At 36.5% G+C, this 16,663-nt stretch overlaps 1 protein-coding gene across 1 annotated transcript in view; it reads right to left on the minus strand.

Annotated features, from left to right (window-relative positions):
• Positions 1–8,946, minus strand: part of ablim2 (actin binding LIM protein family, member 2) — a 69,922-nt gene extending 60,976 nt beyond the window's left edge. Inside the window, exon 1 of the mRNA XM_041267105.1 lies at positions 8,624–8,946. Coding sequence (XP_041123039.1) covers positions 8,624–8,633 — 10 coding nt within the window. The 5' untranslated portion in view covers positions 8,634–8,946. The remainder of the gene's footprint in view (positions 1–8,623) is intronic.
• Between the last annotated feature and the right edge of the window lie 7,717 nt (positions 8,947–16,663).

Below are 16,663 nucleotides of genomic sequence, written 5' to 3' on the forward strand. Positions count from 1 at the left end.
CGAAACGCAACTGAGAGGTAAGTGAAGAGGGTATTTATAGAGCTAACAGTCTTAATTAGCTAATGTGTAAATTGAATGATTCAATTTGGTGATGCGGAGACTGGTGTCTAACCCTCCTACCGAACTGTAATATTGAACTTCATTTTGTACACCATTGTCCTATAGTGTTATCCAAATAGAGAAAAAAAAAAACAATAATACTTTAACACTGCTGGCAAATGCATTACGATTAGCAAACAATGCAATACAAAACTGAGTCAAATGATTCAGACTTGTCAGCTGCTAAAAGATAAATGGAAATGCATTTGCTGTATTCATGGCTCCTTTAAATAAAGGCCTAAAAATGCATGCTATGCTTCAAACATACATAATATCCATGATGGGTGACCACAGTACAGTAAGGCACACTTTACAGTAACACTTAGAATTACAGTGTGGTGTAGGTATTCACATACAGTAGTTTAAATCTCAGCACATACAAGCAGGCCAAACTTGGATTCTGTTTACCAGCTGCTTAAGAACGGTTTGAATAAGATGCACTTAAATGTAACTGGCAGTGTTAAGGTTAAAAAGAACCATAACATTCCCCTCTTCTCAGTTGTTCCACAGGTGATTTTGAAGCACCATGTTGCACACAATCAATGAGAGCTAAGTCGAAGACAGCTGGGGGTAAAGGGCTTACAGACACCCATAAGTCTGACCCATTTCCTAGAGTTGATTGGAGCAAGATCCTAATAAGCAGGGGATTCTTTGAAGAAACACCTTTGACTGATAGAATGTGCTTCTGTAGCACCGTCTGGCACAGGCTTCACTTTTTTTTTATTGTTCCAATGAAAACAAGTTTATATACTAAAATCAACAGACAATGGAACATGCTTAATTTTTAGAATTTTTTTAACAATTTACGTGAACTCTGTGGTGTTCAGGAAGTTGCCCTGCCAAAACTTTGAAAGAACATGCATTACAAAATAGATTTTTATTTTAAACCATGATATTGTATCCCTTACTAAAGTTTACCAAGGTAAATTTGCACAGTCATTTTGCATATTCCTCACTTTTCCCATGGTTATACTATGCATTTACCAGTTTTCCATGTTTTTAATATGATTTATCATACCTCTCTGGGCTTTACAGTGCTTACCTATGCTTTACCCTGGTTTCGCTGTGCTTTATTACACTTCACAGTGAGTGCTTTTTAAATGGAAAACATTTAGAAGAGACTCAATTCTAGTACACCTGATTAAAGAAGTCTACGTTTGAAAACCATGCTTTCAGTTTGGACTTCAATGGTTTCTTTCGTGTCATTAACCAACCACCTGCATCCCCTGTTGAGTGACAGGCTTTGCAGCCAGTAACATGCTTTGAGCCAGAAGACACTGCTGAGGTGAAATCTCCCAAGAAACGGAAGAGTAACGGATCTGGGATGACAGAGAAACTTTGTTTAACCCTAAGGTATTACCAAATATAATGTTTTAAAGTGAAAATGCATGTGTTTCTTTAAAAAACTGCACATATAAGACTCCAATTTATCCAACGGATGTAAAAAAGTATTATTTGAGCTACAATTACTTTAATCTGCTTGTATCTCTCAATGGCTCAATAAATGCACGTAAAGACATTTGCCTACACAGTATTTACTTTAGACTTTGTACGGGACCATTTTAGTATATTTTAGGTTGATGAATTATGTTTTTTCAAGCTTGTCGTACCAAATTAACTATATAGTGCATGCTGAAGTTCTAACCTCAAATAATTAGCCCAGGTTAAAGAGGTCAACGGTTAGGGCATCAATAACAAGCTGCACCACTAAATAATCAATTATTTGTCAAACTACAGTTTTTCCTAAAAGTTGCAAATAAAGTGTCTTGTTTAATAGCATTTGAAAGCTACCATGCAAAGCAAGTTACTTGAAACCCAGCCCAGTCAAATGTTTACTCTGCAGCTATGACCTTGAGTCCTGGCTCAGCCTAGTTTGACCCATTAGAATTTTATTTATTTCAATCAGGCCAGCTATGCAGCCAAAACAAAATCCAAAATCCATATTGGGCTACTCTAAAATAAATAAAGAAATGTATAATATAATAGCGCACATTCATGTGAGATGTAATGGCAAATCAGCGCATTTACTATTTATTCTACATCATTTTTTTATGTTTGATCTTCTGATCATGAACACAGCCACCCCTGCTTTGGTTGTTTCTTTGACTTTTGTTTTTTACTTGAATGCCAATCGTTTCACTTGAAGGTTCTTTTAGGATTTGATTTATTGTTATGGATATAATTGGACCATGTGACCACAGCACAGAAAGCGTACCAGGAATTTAAAGTGATTGGCAATTCCTTAGTAAGAGTGGGCATTTTTGTTTGTGCCAATTTACATTTTGCTTTAATGGGTAATTGTATTTTCTGTTAACAGATACTGCTGAAAATAAACAATACTGTTTGCTAGACCATCCTAGACAGTAGCACTAGATACATTTAGCTTATGAAAGTCCTTGTTATGGAACACAACCAAACTGCAATACAGCAGAGATTCCCCTCAAGGGACCAGGGTTTAAAACAGACTCATGATCTGACTGACTGATCTACTTCATTACAGCAATTTCACACTTAACTTATGCACTCAATTTGTATATTTCTATTACAGTTAGTGTTATCAAGCAAGCATTCCCCAGATTTCTACAATATATACTGTATTTCCAGTTTTATTAGGTCTGCTAAGTCATTCTTTGTAAGGTACAATATGTTATAAAATAAGTATGTCTGGCTAGCTTCTGTTTTTTTTTTTACACACATTTTAAAATTAAATTATAACCATGTGTTCATGTAAAAAGAACAATTTTCCTCCTACTCTATCCACATGCCTACTAGTTCAACAACAGTGAACAAGCTCACATCTAGAAGACATGGGCAGCCACCAAAGGGCCATGAAAAACCAAACACACAATAATGCATTGATAAAACAGAATGCACATGCTAACCTCCAAGTAATGAGCAGCGTTACCTCTAAAGCTAAATGTACGCATTTTCCGCAATAACTGGTAACAACCGTTGCACTCAGTTTATTAACTTTCATAGTTATTATAAATATCAACCTTAATCTGGACTCCAACATCATCATTTTGAGCGCATTCTTGCAAAGCATTAACAATTTCATATTTGTGTCTGTCTTGCAGCTGATTCTCTGGTTTCCCTCTGTAAAAATGCATGCTCGCTCGGGCGGCTATAGGGAGGGCGCAGCAGACGCCTGGCGATTCTGCATCTATGGGGAGGGCTGCTCGGTGCTGCTCATGAACTTTGCAGGTTTTAACTTGTCGTATAATTGAACTAATCAGTGAAGCACAATCTTCTTTATTTAGAAGTATAAATACTCCGGTAAACATAATTAAAAATCACAATACTCACACTTTGACAGGTTTTATTTTCCTCCTTTTAAAAAAACGACCATTTCAGAAATATCATCATCTCAAGCATTTTGAAACTGGTAAAGATGTAGTCAAAATATGAATCTAGATTTAAAAATACACATTTAAGTGTATAATATAGTAATTCAAGAAGACATACCATGTGCATTTTTTTTTTAAGTTGAGTTAATTCATCATATGACTTCACTCACTCACATGTCTCTGCTGAAACTCAACATGGCAGCTTCACCAACCCAAAAAAGAAACTGCAATGTTTCAGTAAAAGACAGAGCTCAAAATAAATCTGATTATTTATCATTCCATTGATGTATGAGTCAATACCACTGAAAGATCATATTATTAAAAGATCACAGAAAACAAATAAGACGAAAGCTATGGCAAAGCACTGCATTCTTCTATGCTGAAAAACTAAGGTTCTGTACTGTGCTCAGGCTGTGCTTTCCCGAAGAAAGCTAAAATAACTGGGTGTTTAATTATTGTTTACTTTATTTATTTCCATGCTACCTGCCTTTAATAATGCTTAGAAATATTAAACCATGGTCATTTCTAATTACATTATATTATCTGAAACAAGCTCAAAACTATTTTTCTAGCTATACAATCTTTAAAGGAAATTGATCACTTTACATCCTTAGGGATGTGTAAAGGATGTGATACTGTGTAGTGTCACTACACTACACACCATTGGTTTCATAAAGACATTCTGCCTGGAGATACACCTCTTGTTAAATTTAGCAAACAAGGCAGATTTAGCAAGGAAACAATTGAGAGGATTGATAATCTGTTTTTATATTTTATCCTGGTTATTGTAATGCCAGTAAAACACTAAACTTAATTTAAAGTACTGCACATAGGCTCACTCTCACATGACATTACAAAACTGTTTGGGTATTTGGTCGAGACACAAGCCCAGAGGGACCTACAAATTGTTGAGATACTTGTGTTGGAATAGTGTTTCAAAATTCTATAATGCAACAAATATGATATATTAAAAGGGTTAATGTGTGGCCAAAGGTTTCCCACTAATAATGTACCCTTTCTCAGTCAAAACGGCAACTTTTCTCTGTATCTAAAAAGCTTAGAGGGGATACTGGTAATGAGTAAGACATACTGGTAATGAGTAAAATTCCTACAACACTGTGCTCCTAGTCGAAACCTTATCAGGTGAGTAGCCTCGAGTTGGCCTGTGTGCAGTTACACTGTGTTGAAGGCACTGCTTCCAAAATATTTAACATGTTTGAAATGTAACGCCTTGGTTCATGTCTAATTTAGGAATCATAAATGAATAATAAGATGTCATTAATGGCAGCTGACACTGTCCGAATTAATGTTAGACCGTTTTACAGGACACTAGAATGCAAATTATTTAGACTTCCCATTCCACTGGAAAACAGAAGGCAAGAAATATCTTCAACGCGTTTGATTTAATGTCAAAGAAAGCAACATGTGTTACAGAGCGTGTCTCATAGCCTCTGAAATATCTGCACGCAAGCAAGGTAGGGAAGCCTGAGAACAGAATGTGCAACAACAAACACTCCAAAACAGCTGTAGAATAGAGCCCTCGCCCCAGTAAAATAAACTGTTTTATAACGGATAGCCTTTGAAAAGCTATCTCTTCAACTTTGCAGTGTGGACAGAAGCATCATTTCAGGTTGGCTCAGCTGTGAATGCTAATTCCCCCATGGTTTCATAACTTCTACATTTTACCTAAAGTCTACAGCTATGGCCAAAAGTTTTGCAGCACCCTACAGAATTAATGAATTCTGCTTCATAAAGTCAAATGAAACCTGCTGAATAATGTTACGTTAACATATTTAATTACATACAGCTTTGTAGTTTTCCATATACTTAACAAAAAACCGAAACAAATTTTAAAATGAGACATTTCAAAATCTAACATGAAATACTGTTCTACTAGTATAGCTTCTGGTAGACTTTTGAGATTTTATATAGTCTTTTCTTTGATTACGTGATGTTAAATAAAATATCTAAATTATGTTCATATATATTACAGTCGACCCTCTTTATACCGCCTTGTAAGGACCATGGGCAAAACTGGCAATAAAGCGAGGGTGGTGTTATACTGAGGGCTAAAAAAAACCTTCTACATTATACTCAATTATGCATTTAGTAGCCTATATAGCATTGTCATTTAAGTACAGTAGTTCAAAATGTACTTAATGTGTACATTCAGACTTAAAAGTTTATAAGTTTATAAGTCACTTACAGGTATTTAGACTGTGTCAATTTTTCAGATGAAACTAAATCGACTCGAGATCTTACATACATTAATTGCTGTATGTCTTCAGGATTACAGCTGTCAATATTTAACATTTAAGCGTTTAACTGTTAGGCTACTTTGTGGAGAAAACATTTGCAATACCTTGTTTTCTTATTTTTTTAGATGCACATATGCAGATTTGTTTCTTTTGCTCTGGTGTAAAATGCAACTGGGATCAAGTTGCCATTTTGTACTTTATTTTTGCTTTGCAGTTTTGTAATTATGTATATGCATGTGAAAGGTTAACTGTATAATGTTTGCTTTTTAATTGGTCATGATTATTTCGCTGGTGCTACAATGAGGTAAGTACTTTTGCTTGGCTTGGGAAGTAGGTGGTTGGTGGTAAGCGAGGGTGGCATTATAATGGGGAGTGATATAATGCGGGATTACTGTATATCACAATCCTAAAATTCTAGATGATGCAAAACGCTTGGCCGTAGCTGTACATTTTGCTGTTTCCAGAGGATTTTAAACATTATTGAGATTGTGTTAACGCCTAGAGCCAAAGACTGAGGTAACAGTTTTGCAGCTGCCCAACAAGATGCAGTCACTACTAGGCTGTTATATTGCTGCCTTTGAGATTTGTAAACTTGTCCAGATCCTGTTTGCACCACTAACATAAATAAAGAATACATAAATAAAAAAAAAATAAATAAATAAATACATAAATAAGCAAACTTCTAATCCCATCAGCCCTTTAAGAATACTCTGGAGCCAAAATGGTAGCCTCAGCCTTTGGAGGTCCCTCAGGGCTTGCAGTTTCATTTAATGATGTGGTCATTTCGCATCTGCATTCCATCTGCCCAACCTGTAATGCTCAGTTAATTACACATTACAGAGCTAAGCTCATAAACATCACACCCAACTGCAAAATAGCTGTGTTAATTATGCCAGTGGATAAACTCAGTGAAGTAACTTCACAAGTATGACAGCACAAATCTGTTTATATGCCGTTCTTGACAGAACTTTAAATAGATTATCCATTCCTCTCATAAGTGGTGATATTGCTCTTCACGAAACTTATATAAATGTATTTCATGTAAGTACTGTATTTGATTTTGTAGGAAGCTGCCCATAATTAGATTTGAAAATGCCAAAGTGAAAGCAGGACCCAGTACCCACCCTCATAATTGCCATTATACTGTTCAACTTCAACTTTACATTTTTTTGAGGGGATCTAATTTTGGAATCTATCTTGCCTTCATTCAAATCTGTTGATTAAATGACTGGACAAATCTTATTGTTGCAAACTGTGCTGCATTGCTAAGCAGATGTGTAGGTTGATATAAAAGTAATTCCCTAAATTCTACCATTTTCTACCATCACCCTGTTTTTCCCTGTCGTCATTCATAGAATAACCCCAGTAATGCATTAACGTTCTTGAAGTATCATCGAATTTACTTTATGTTTTGCTTTTCTATTAATATGATGAGCTCAAGAAAACTTAAAATACCATCAACACTTTAGGATACCCTGCAGCCATTCAACATATGCCATTCATCATAGCTACTTTTTCTATGTCAATATGCAAACTTAGAACGCCAATAAAGATGTATTACGTAAAACAACGGTTTTACAGTTTGTCTGTCATCTGTAAAATGTATGTTTTTAACAATGAAATTGAAACCAAGGCTTAAACTGCTGGGTCCACAGACCCAAATAAACCCTAGATTTGGACTTCTTTACCCAAAGTAACATTAGGTATTCCAAGATTAGTGGTATTGAGGATCTGTGAAACCATTGAAAATTGTCGTGGCAGGATGAACAGAACATGGAGGGTTATGAGAAAGTTGTTATAAAGAGGTTTATAAGCTTCTTATGCATAAATTTCTGTAAACTGTGCAATACCTTTCTAACTACAGCATTCTTCAGGTTATATTAAATCTCTCTGACTTCCCACATATGGAATCCAGCTGCAACAAGTCACAGTCAAGTGCAAATTCTGCTGCAGGCTTCATAAATTACTGTGACTGCAAGTCTGGTCATTTTTCAGATGGTGTTTCAAGGCATTTATTTCAGTGGTCACTGGGAATATGTAGCACTGGGTGGACAGAAGTCTTGTCAAGAGCTACATGCAATTACTTCACATACCAGGACCTACATTGGAGATGCCAGTGGCCTATAATTAGAATTGTTTTAATTAGCTGGCCTCTCCCAAGAATTTCCATTTACTACCATTGGTTATTATTGGATATTACAGACTAGGTATGAATTGCTTCAGCTGTTACATTATTCGCATCAGTGTTAATAACATGGCTAATTTTTGGTGTGCTTCATAATGTAGTATTTTTGTTTATATGATTTTCTTTATCCATCATAACATATAAGCATGATATAATTTAGTATCTCACTAGAAGTGTACCAAAACCCTTACCATCTCTATTATTGTCTTCCCTTGTACATATAGCCAATAGTCTAACTCTAATGTACTCTGAGCACTCCCACCAATACGTTTACAGTGATTCTACACTTAGTTCTCTTGGTTCATGGTTTTATCTTTCTTGAGAATATGTCTATTTTGCCCTAATACTGTGGAACGAGACTGCATTTGTAACGTGACCAAAACTGCACTACCAACATAGGGTTAGGTTAAAGATCTTTCTTCTGCAATACTACATCATACATAAATGTAATTCTAATAAGAAAAGCCTATTATTACACAAACCTAGAAGTATGAGAACTTTAAGTCACGAATAGAAAATACATAAGAATACGTGCTTTACAATTAGAAGAAATGTTGGCAGCTTGCAACTTGCTGTACACACTGACGGATATTATGTTTAAAATTATTAACCTAAATACGTTTCCATTCCTATAAAGGACATGCAACATTAAACCATGAACTTAAAAAATAAAATCACCTGATTGAAATTATTATACATGAAAGGAAGATAAAAAAAAATAAAAATCTACTCACCAGTGCTCATCTTCACTGTCAGCTTTTTTTTTTTTTGGCTCAATCTTTATAATTGAATATCCTCTTTATACCCCCTTGTATTAACGTGTTGCACACTGAAGTTAACCTTACTGCGCAAGAAGCAACTCGGTTGTATTCAATTGCATTCAGTCTCACAGTGTGATAAATCTGACATGTAATGCCACAGCTTTTGTATTTAGGCCATTTTTGCAAGTACATAAATATGTGTTCCTCTGTAAGTCGCAGCCTGTTTCAGAAGATGCAGCTGCCAACACTCACTACCCCTTTCTGCCTCAGCATCTTTCTCGAGCCAGGTGACAAATAGTGGATCTGACAGCTTCACTGCGCACAAAAATCGAACAACGTTTTCTGGGAAATGTAGTTTCTGCACAGGCGCACTCCAGGGGGTTCAGGAGACCTGCTCATCGATGTAAAACTACAATTTCCATCAGCGACATCACGAAGTAATCAAGACAGAGACTGCCTCAGTAAAAACTGTTTTGATTGAAGAACGCGGTGTTCGATTTGAAGATGAGTTTGCTCTTTTTTGTGGTGTAAAACTGTTTCCCACAGCGACAGGAATTAGACAAAAATAAATAAATAAATAAATAAATAGGACGGTTATTGATAAGGACAGAACTGCATTGGGCGGAGATTGTGCTTGTTGTCATGTGCTAAAAGCGACTGCATGTAGGCACCCCACACTGGCAGTTATCAAATACATGTTTTAATTATGAAAATATGATGGCTTGTTTTACATGTTCTTTACTCCTCACAATTGCTTCTGTTTTAATTATAATTAGTGTAGGTTTTTTTTTTTTTTTTTTTTTTTTTTTTTAAACTAATTTGTATATAAGAACAATGTACATTTTAAATTATTTATTTATTTATGGGGGTGGGGCATTAATCTTTTTTATGTTCTTCTTACTGTTAAATCTGTGGGTATATTAACCCCTCCAGGTTACTACAATTGTTGATAAGGAATTATTGCAGGTAATGTTGCTGGCGCTATATATGGTACCCTGGTGCTAAAATCTAGCGTATTAGCGCCATATTTGCACCCGTGGTGAAGCAAGCCAAGTCCTTAGATTACAGATTGCTGATACAAATGAGTACCACTATTCACTGCTTCCCTATTGGCACATGTGTTGACCATGTGTTCTAATCATTTAGACATCATTTTCCATTGAAATCCTTTAGCAATGAAAAGCATTAAATTAGTAAAAGATGGTGAAAAAGGACAGCACTTCCCAGGGAGAAAATGCATAAGATAGAATAGCTTAGCATTGTAACCAGAAGGCCTATAGTATTTGTCAGGAACATAGAATGCTATAGTATTTTTTCATGCAGTAAGATGCACTACCATGAGTGATGCCCATCAATACAGGGTGACCCTGCAGTGCCATCTATTGGTGGACCATGATCATTAACGGAGAGTTGGAAAATATGGAAATGTGAATTTCAAGATGAAAAGGTGACTCATCCCCATGTCAGAATTGTTTGTGAGTGGGTCAAGGAATATGTACCACAACTCAGAAATGACCCACACCGTCAATAGGGTTATGCAAATTTGATATTTTATAATAAACTTGACAATGATGCCATTTCTATAATAAATGAGCCAACCATTACATGACTGCCAATTTACATAAAAGTGTAAGCAAGTATACAATGCAAGTGTTTCTATTTTTTGGTCTAACTCCTTTAAAACAGTTGTCTCATTTTCTTAGTGACTTTGATGCCCATTAATCTATCTGTCCAGTATAACTTATTGCTTTACAGTCTGAGGTTGGCAATTTGATACAGTTTCATAATATCTTTAAAAGAATACAATTGGTGCATCACTTGACAAACCTAAATCTCAACAGCTGACAGTTATGAATATCCCAATCTTGTTTTATGCATGTGTCTTGGTAAACCTCTTTGGCTGTCTGGTGAAATATAAATATATGGCTATTTCATGTTTATTTTATGTTCTTGTTCCTTATTGTTCTTGCCTTAATGTTTCAGCCTGCTCAGTTCCTATGATAAGACTGAGAATGAAAACAATATGAACCAAGAACCCAGATTCCAAAACTGGGGAGTTGTCTCTTTGAAAATAAACAGTTCTGTGGGTAACAGTAACAGTGGCTTCTATAAGATTCCATAATACTATACTGCTGTTAACTAAAACATTTGGAGCACATGCATCTGCGTAACTGTACTATACCTCACACGACTTTGTTTGTTATGCAAATGGTAACTGACTTTGACAAAGTTCAGTGCTTTTTTATCCAAGATGCTAGTGATTATGGACCATTCTGGGGAACAGACTGGACTACAGGTTTCCACCCCACCACAACTTTAGTCATAATTGAGGAATTGCCAGTCTTCTGTAGAGATTCTAGACTTCCTGTCTCCCCATGTTTGCTTGAAATAATTTTGACAGTGTTGTGGTAGGTGTTTAAAGATCAAGTATATGTTTAACCTTGTCACAGAGACGGCCGAAGTGGGCGACATCAGAACCAGGAAATGAATACACAAAACACAGGACAGATGAATTGAAATGATGATGGCGCTTGCTTGCGCCGGTTTATTGTAAAATAAAACAGTTCAACAAACAGAAACAACAGGACACGGCACTCTACGCCAAAATAAAAGAGACAAACAAAAACGGACTATACTTAACAAAACGGTGCACGGACAGACACACTGACAAACACGGTGAGTTTTGAACACACAAGTATCGTGCTGGTCCCACCAGCACTCAATAGCAATTGTAAACGATTTCTCCTCCTCTCTCTCCCATTCTCCACTCACCGAACACCCAACCCCGGGTGGTTGAAAACATGTTGCTTTTATGCAGCTGTACCAAGACTCGATTGCTAATCATCATTCAATTGGAGTCTCGGTACAACTGTATGTGAATTAATAAAGTGCAATTCCCCATGCTCACATATTACTTTTTACTTGCATGTGAAGTGCTGTGCAATCCTCGTGCCTAAATACAAATATACATTTTAAACACTTGTGTTACAGACCCGTTTATATCCTGTGTACCAATGACATTACACCAACATTTAACAAACCACACGCAACATAACAGATAATATACACAGGGGCGGGCACTTTGTCACAAACCTTCATTGTGCTTTCCATGCCTTATTTTTCAATTGTAAATAATGTTACCTTATGTCAGGTTGTGAGTGTTGTATAAAGAAGTGAAGGTCCAAACAGGTTGTTATAATTAAAAAAAACAGTCCATTAGAGTCTAACAATATGCTCTTTTAGGTATATTAAAGCCACTACATCAGGTGTATGCTGCTGCAGTTTCGATGGAGGTAAAGGACATCTCCATCAGTCTCGGAAGATTAGGGCATGCATGCAGTCTGCATGGCATGGTTTGGAAATGAAACAGCCACCTGGGGTAGAGAAACAGTTTTCTCTTTGCGAGCTATGAGTCAGTGGAATCTGTTCAGTATGTCCTTCATCAGATCCAAAGTTGCGATAAAGAGCGTCTTCCTCAGTCGATACTCAGGACCTTAGACAAGTCATAGGGAAGTAGTCTAGGTTCAAACGCTATTTGAGACGCAGAAGGAGTTAGACAGGTCCACACAGGTTAGCTCCGTTGCCATCCTATTACGCACCATCACTACCTCTAGTGTAAGTGGACCATACATTCAAGGTGTGTCTTGGTTCACAGACGGTAGGAAGAATGTGGTAGTGATATCCATGAGGTGGTGAGTAAGACTTCCGGAGGGTCTATCGTACCGGGGGTACTAAAGAGACTAGGTCATGTCAGGAGGGACTGGAACTGTGGACCACCTCATTATTGTCGTACAAGTTAGTGAATCAAGATGGACAATATAGCTTTTGTAGTGGTTGGTGAAAGGGTTTGAGAACATCGAAGGACAAAGACTGTCCTCATTATTTTAAGTGGGATTGAATCAGGACCCAAAAACCTCTTCCATGTTGTCATTAGCTACAAAGTAATCAGGGTCTCCCTTCGGGAAAGAAAGGTTTTAACAATTAATATGGTAAACCTGGAGTTCCACTGGTGACCAGTTTAAAAGTCTCAATTTCATAGTTACTTTACCAATTTCTAAGTTTAGACACCCATGGTTGTCATGGAACCAAACAGTACAGTTTTCCAAGGTCTAAAGGTTGAGGAAACTCTTCAAAAATTTGATAGAACAGTTTTTAAATTATTAGGTGCCAACTAGACCATTTTCAATCATTCAGGTGATCTGATGTAAAAGTAGTAACAATTTCAAACATCTTTGGAAATGTTAGTTTGGAATTCCCATCCCTTTCTTACAAGATGAAGGACACCTCATTAGGTTGTCTCCCAGACAGCAACACTCCCGGAGAGGAAAACACTTGTGCCAGCTTTTGCGGCACCCGGGAAGGGAAGAAGTTTGCCCCAGTGCTTCTGCTCTTGGTTGACAAACTGCCTCCACATCTGTTTTAAGATCTGATTAAATCATTCCACCAGGCAATGTCTGTCTGCAGATGATAAACGGAGGTTCTAATGGACAAAAATTTTATACACGTGTTTCATTCAAACACGTAGACATAATGTTAGTTCCTTGATCAATTGGAATTTCTTTGGGGATCCCTACTCTCAACATTATTTGCATTAACTCTCAGGCGCTCTGGCATGTTAGTATTTCAGTGTAAAGGACCATAATCATGTAGCTGCATCCCCTTTGTACTGCCAAACTCCTCCCCATGATTAGCCTGGCGCCTATTGAATCATCGCGTACCACCCCCACCCCCACCCCCAGCTGATTACAATGGAGTTGTTTAGCAATCTTACAGTTACACCCTTTCGCCATGATGCCATATACTGGTACCCCTGCTACTAGCTGAACAGAAGGAATCACTGCTGCTTAATGTAAACATATCACCAAGCTTCAGGATAGACTGGAGTTGTCCAAAGCAGTTCTTAATGTCGGAAAAGTACTGAAAGTGATCCAGGGAGATAGGAAACAGCACAGAAAGGTCCAATAGATCTTTCATGGAATTGTTATAACTTTTATGGACAAGATACTGGCTCTTTAACCCTGAATACTGTAGCCACTGCTTACCTTATATTGATTTCCCAATACAGGCCTTAGGATCAGTGAAGATGTTACCAGTTAACATGGTGTTGAAAATGTGTAATACTTAATTTTTCGAACGTGTTTTTAGTGTGCTAATTAAATATCTGTTGTTTTACAATGAAAAGCCCAGGAAACCATTGAAGACAACAATCCTTAAATAACTGTAGGAAGTGTAGTGTTCGACTTACTATCCTACAGGAAATGTTTTCCAGCTGCAGTTATTGAACTCTGAGCAATTAAAAAGCACCCATACAAATCAAAGAAGCAGAAATGTAGACCAGAGGTATGATGTAAACACACTACTGATATTTGGTATGATTCACTATACCACTGTAAATGACTGCAAATATGGCACTGTACTGTGTCCCATTCAGGTAGAAATTTTAAGATGAGAATGTAATCCCAACAACAAACAACAAATTTAACATTAGCCTTTTACAAAAAGTGGAATTAAAAAATAATACACATAAACTAAACCAGATTTTGAAATATTAAAAGAAACTGACTGAATATTGTCGTAACTAACCTTTTTTTCTGAATATTGTTCCCCAAACCTTTTTAGTTTTTATTTATAAAAAAAGTAATGGTACAAAAAAACAGTACAGCAGCTGGTCCCAAAGGCTCTATAAACTCTTTCATTACATTACTGAAGCCCATTACTTGTTAAACTTGATTTGTAGTCCCTGCTTGTTCAGCTCTAGTCTGGTATCAAATAACTGGATACATTCTCCAGGTGACTTGATAGATTCTTTCATTTTGTCCATGATTAACCTTTACATCAACTGCTGACAAACCAGGGGCACGTGCACAGGACAATGCTTGCTATATCATAACCGAGTTTGGTTCCAGTGGCCAGTGCAAAGAATAGTTTTTCAGAGATGTTCCTGAAAGGCAATGAATGTGGAAGGACGTTTAGAAAAACTTTTGCTGCAGAGCGTGGAATTTCCACGGGCGAGTTTGATCATGAGGAGCCTGGAACAAGTCACCATAGCTTCTTAGAACAGTAAGGCAAAGGATATTGGTAAGTTATTTATTTTATTTTTTGGTCTATTAAAACATATGAGCGCAAAACTTTCTTAGTCTTTTACAGTATATTGTAAGATACTTGTAAAAATAAGTTACTCCAATCCTTACGCAAAGGTGTACATACTTTTACTTAAAAAGTACGAAGAACTTCTGGAAACATAGGGTACAGCCCAAGCTGTTAATGTTGGAATTCCGGTCTGTGTTATCGTGTGCTGACACTGAGGCTGGACAGAGAGTAGGAGAAACAGTCAGTATAAAAAAAATGTGCTGTTTCATCCAAGCAAACACTGATGGTATAGTCATACTAAAATAAACTTATACATTAAATGCCAAAAATCTCTGATTTAATTTTTTTTTGTCTTTGTTTTAAAAGCTTTATGAATGTAGTTCTAGTAAAAGCAGAGTAAATGCACAGTAAGAACAAGGTAAACATTTATTCTCCTGGTCGAATAAGCAAAACACAATGAGGTCGATATTACTTGCAGGTTTAATATGACCTTTGAAGCCTGCTGTATTAGAATTCCAATACTAGTAAGTAGGATGTCTTTTAAATGCAGAATGACATACAGTGACAGCATTTAATCTATTGTGCCAGGTGTTGGTAACATATATCCCCAGTCAGGGCTGTAAATTACAAAAGCTATTAAACGCTGTGACCTACAACCACTGTACAATATGTACAGGTTCCTTGACTTCCAAATTCTGACAATTGAAGTAATACATATAAAGTTTAATCAAAATTGAATATTGTCAATGTCAGGTAACCCCCTCCCAAATAAATAAATAAAAATATGGTAGGTTTCCTGTAGATCAATTATTGGACAATTGAGTTCAATTGTTCTTTTTTATTCTAATTATATATTTCAGTGAGACACATGCTTACAGATAGAATGACAGCAGTAATTCCAACTCATCATGTTAAGGTCAGGCAGATGTCTCCAGTTTTCTCTTTTTGTCACAACACAAGGAGCAGTTTGCATGAGAGAAATGTAACAGAAGATATTTAACAAAAAAAAAAAAATGCTTTATACATAAAGTAACGTACTCACTCTGTTTTTATAATCATTCATTCTAAACACATTGGACTGTATTTATATTTTTTTAACAAGTCTGTGTTAATTAAAATAATGTGGGGAATACTCAACATATGGAATTAAAACCATAAGCTACTAACTTATATGGTAGGCTGCAAAGCAACCTTAAACATTGTAAAAACCTCCCTCTGGTTTCCCGATTTCCTGTTATCACCACCCAAGCCAAGTCACTTGGGCTGGGATCCAAGCCATCATTTAATTTATTTATTGCATTTATAGCGCTCTTTTTACACAAAAGTATCACAAAGCACTGTACAGTACATAGCAGAAAAAAAGAACAAACCACAATACATTTGTATAGCATGTCGCACATACGACTGCCACAATCAGACCATTTAAAGAACAGATTTAAATAACAGTATACACAATACAAAAGCAGCAATTTTAAAGTTATGTTAAAACACACTAAGATAAGAAAGCCAGCTTCCCTGACAAATGAAGGCAGAGCATTCCACAATTTAGGCTCCACGAGTAAAAACTCTACCCCTCGTGTTGCTTTTATTGACCCTAGGAATAGCCAGCAGCCCCGCATCCAGTGATCTCAGAGTGCTGTTTGGAAGATACAGGGTCAGTAACTTGTGCAATTAACTAGATGCTAATCTATTCAGAGTCTTGTAAGTTAACAGCAAAATCTTAAAATCAATTATATACTGCACTGTACATGGAGTCAATGTAAAGAGGCAAAACCAGGGGTAATATCTTTGCTTTTCCTGGTTTTAGTCAGAATTCTAGTGGCAGTATTCTTAACAAGCTGCAAGTGGGATACCACACGTTTTGGGATACCAAAAAAAAGTGCATTACAATAATCAATTCAAGATGAAACAAAGGCATGCATT

This window comes from Polyodon spathula, chromosome 1 (genome assembly GCF_017654505.1).
Source record: "Polyodon spathula isolate WHYD16114869_AA chromosome 1, ASM1765450v1, whole genome shotgun sequence".
In the NCBI taxonomy this organism is placed as follows: domain Eukaryota; kingdom Metazoa; phylum Chordata; class Actinopteri; order Acipenseriformes; family Polyodontidae; genus Polyodon; species Polyodon spathula.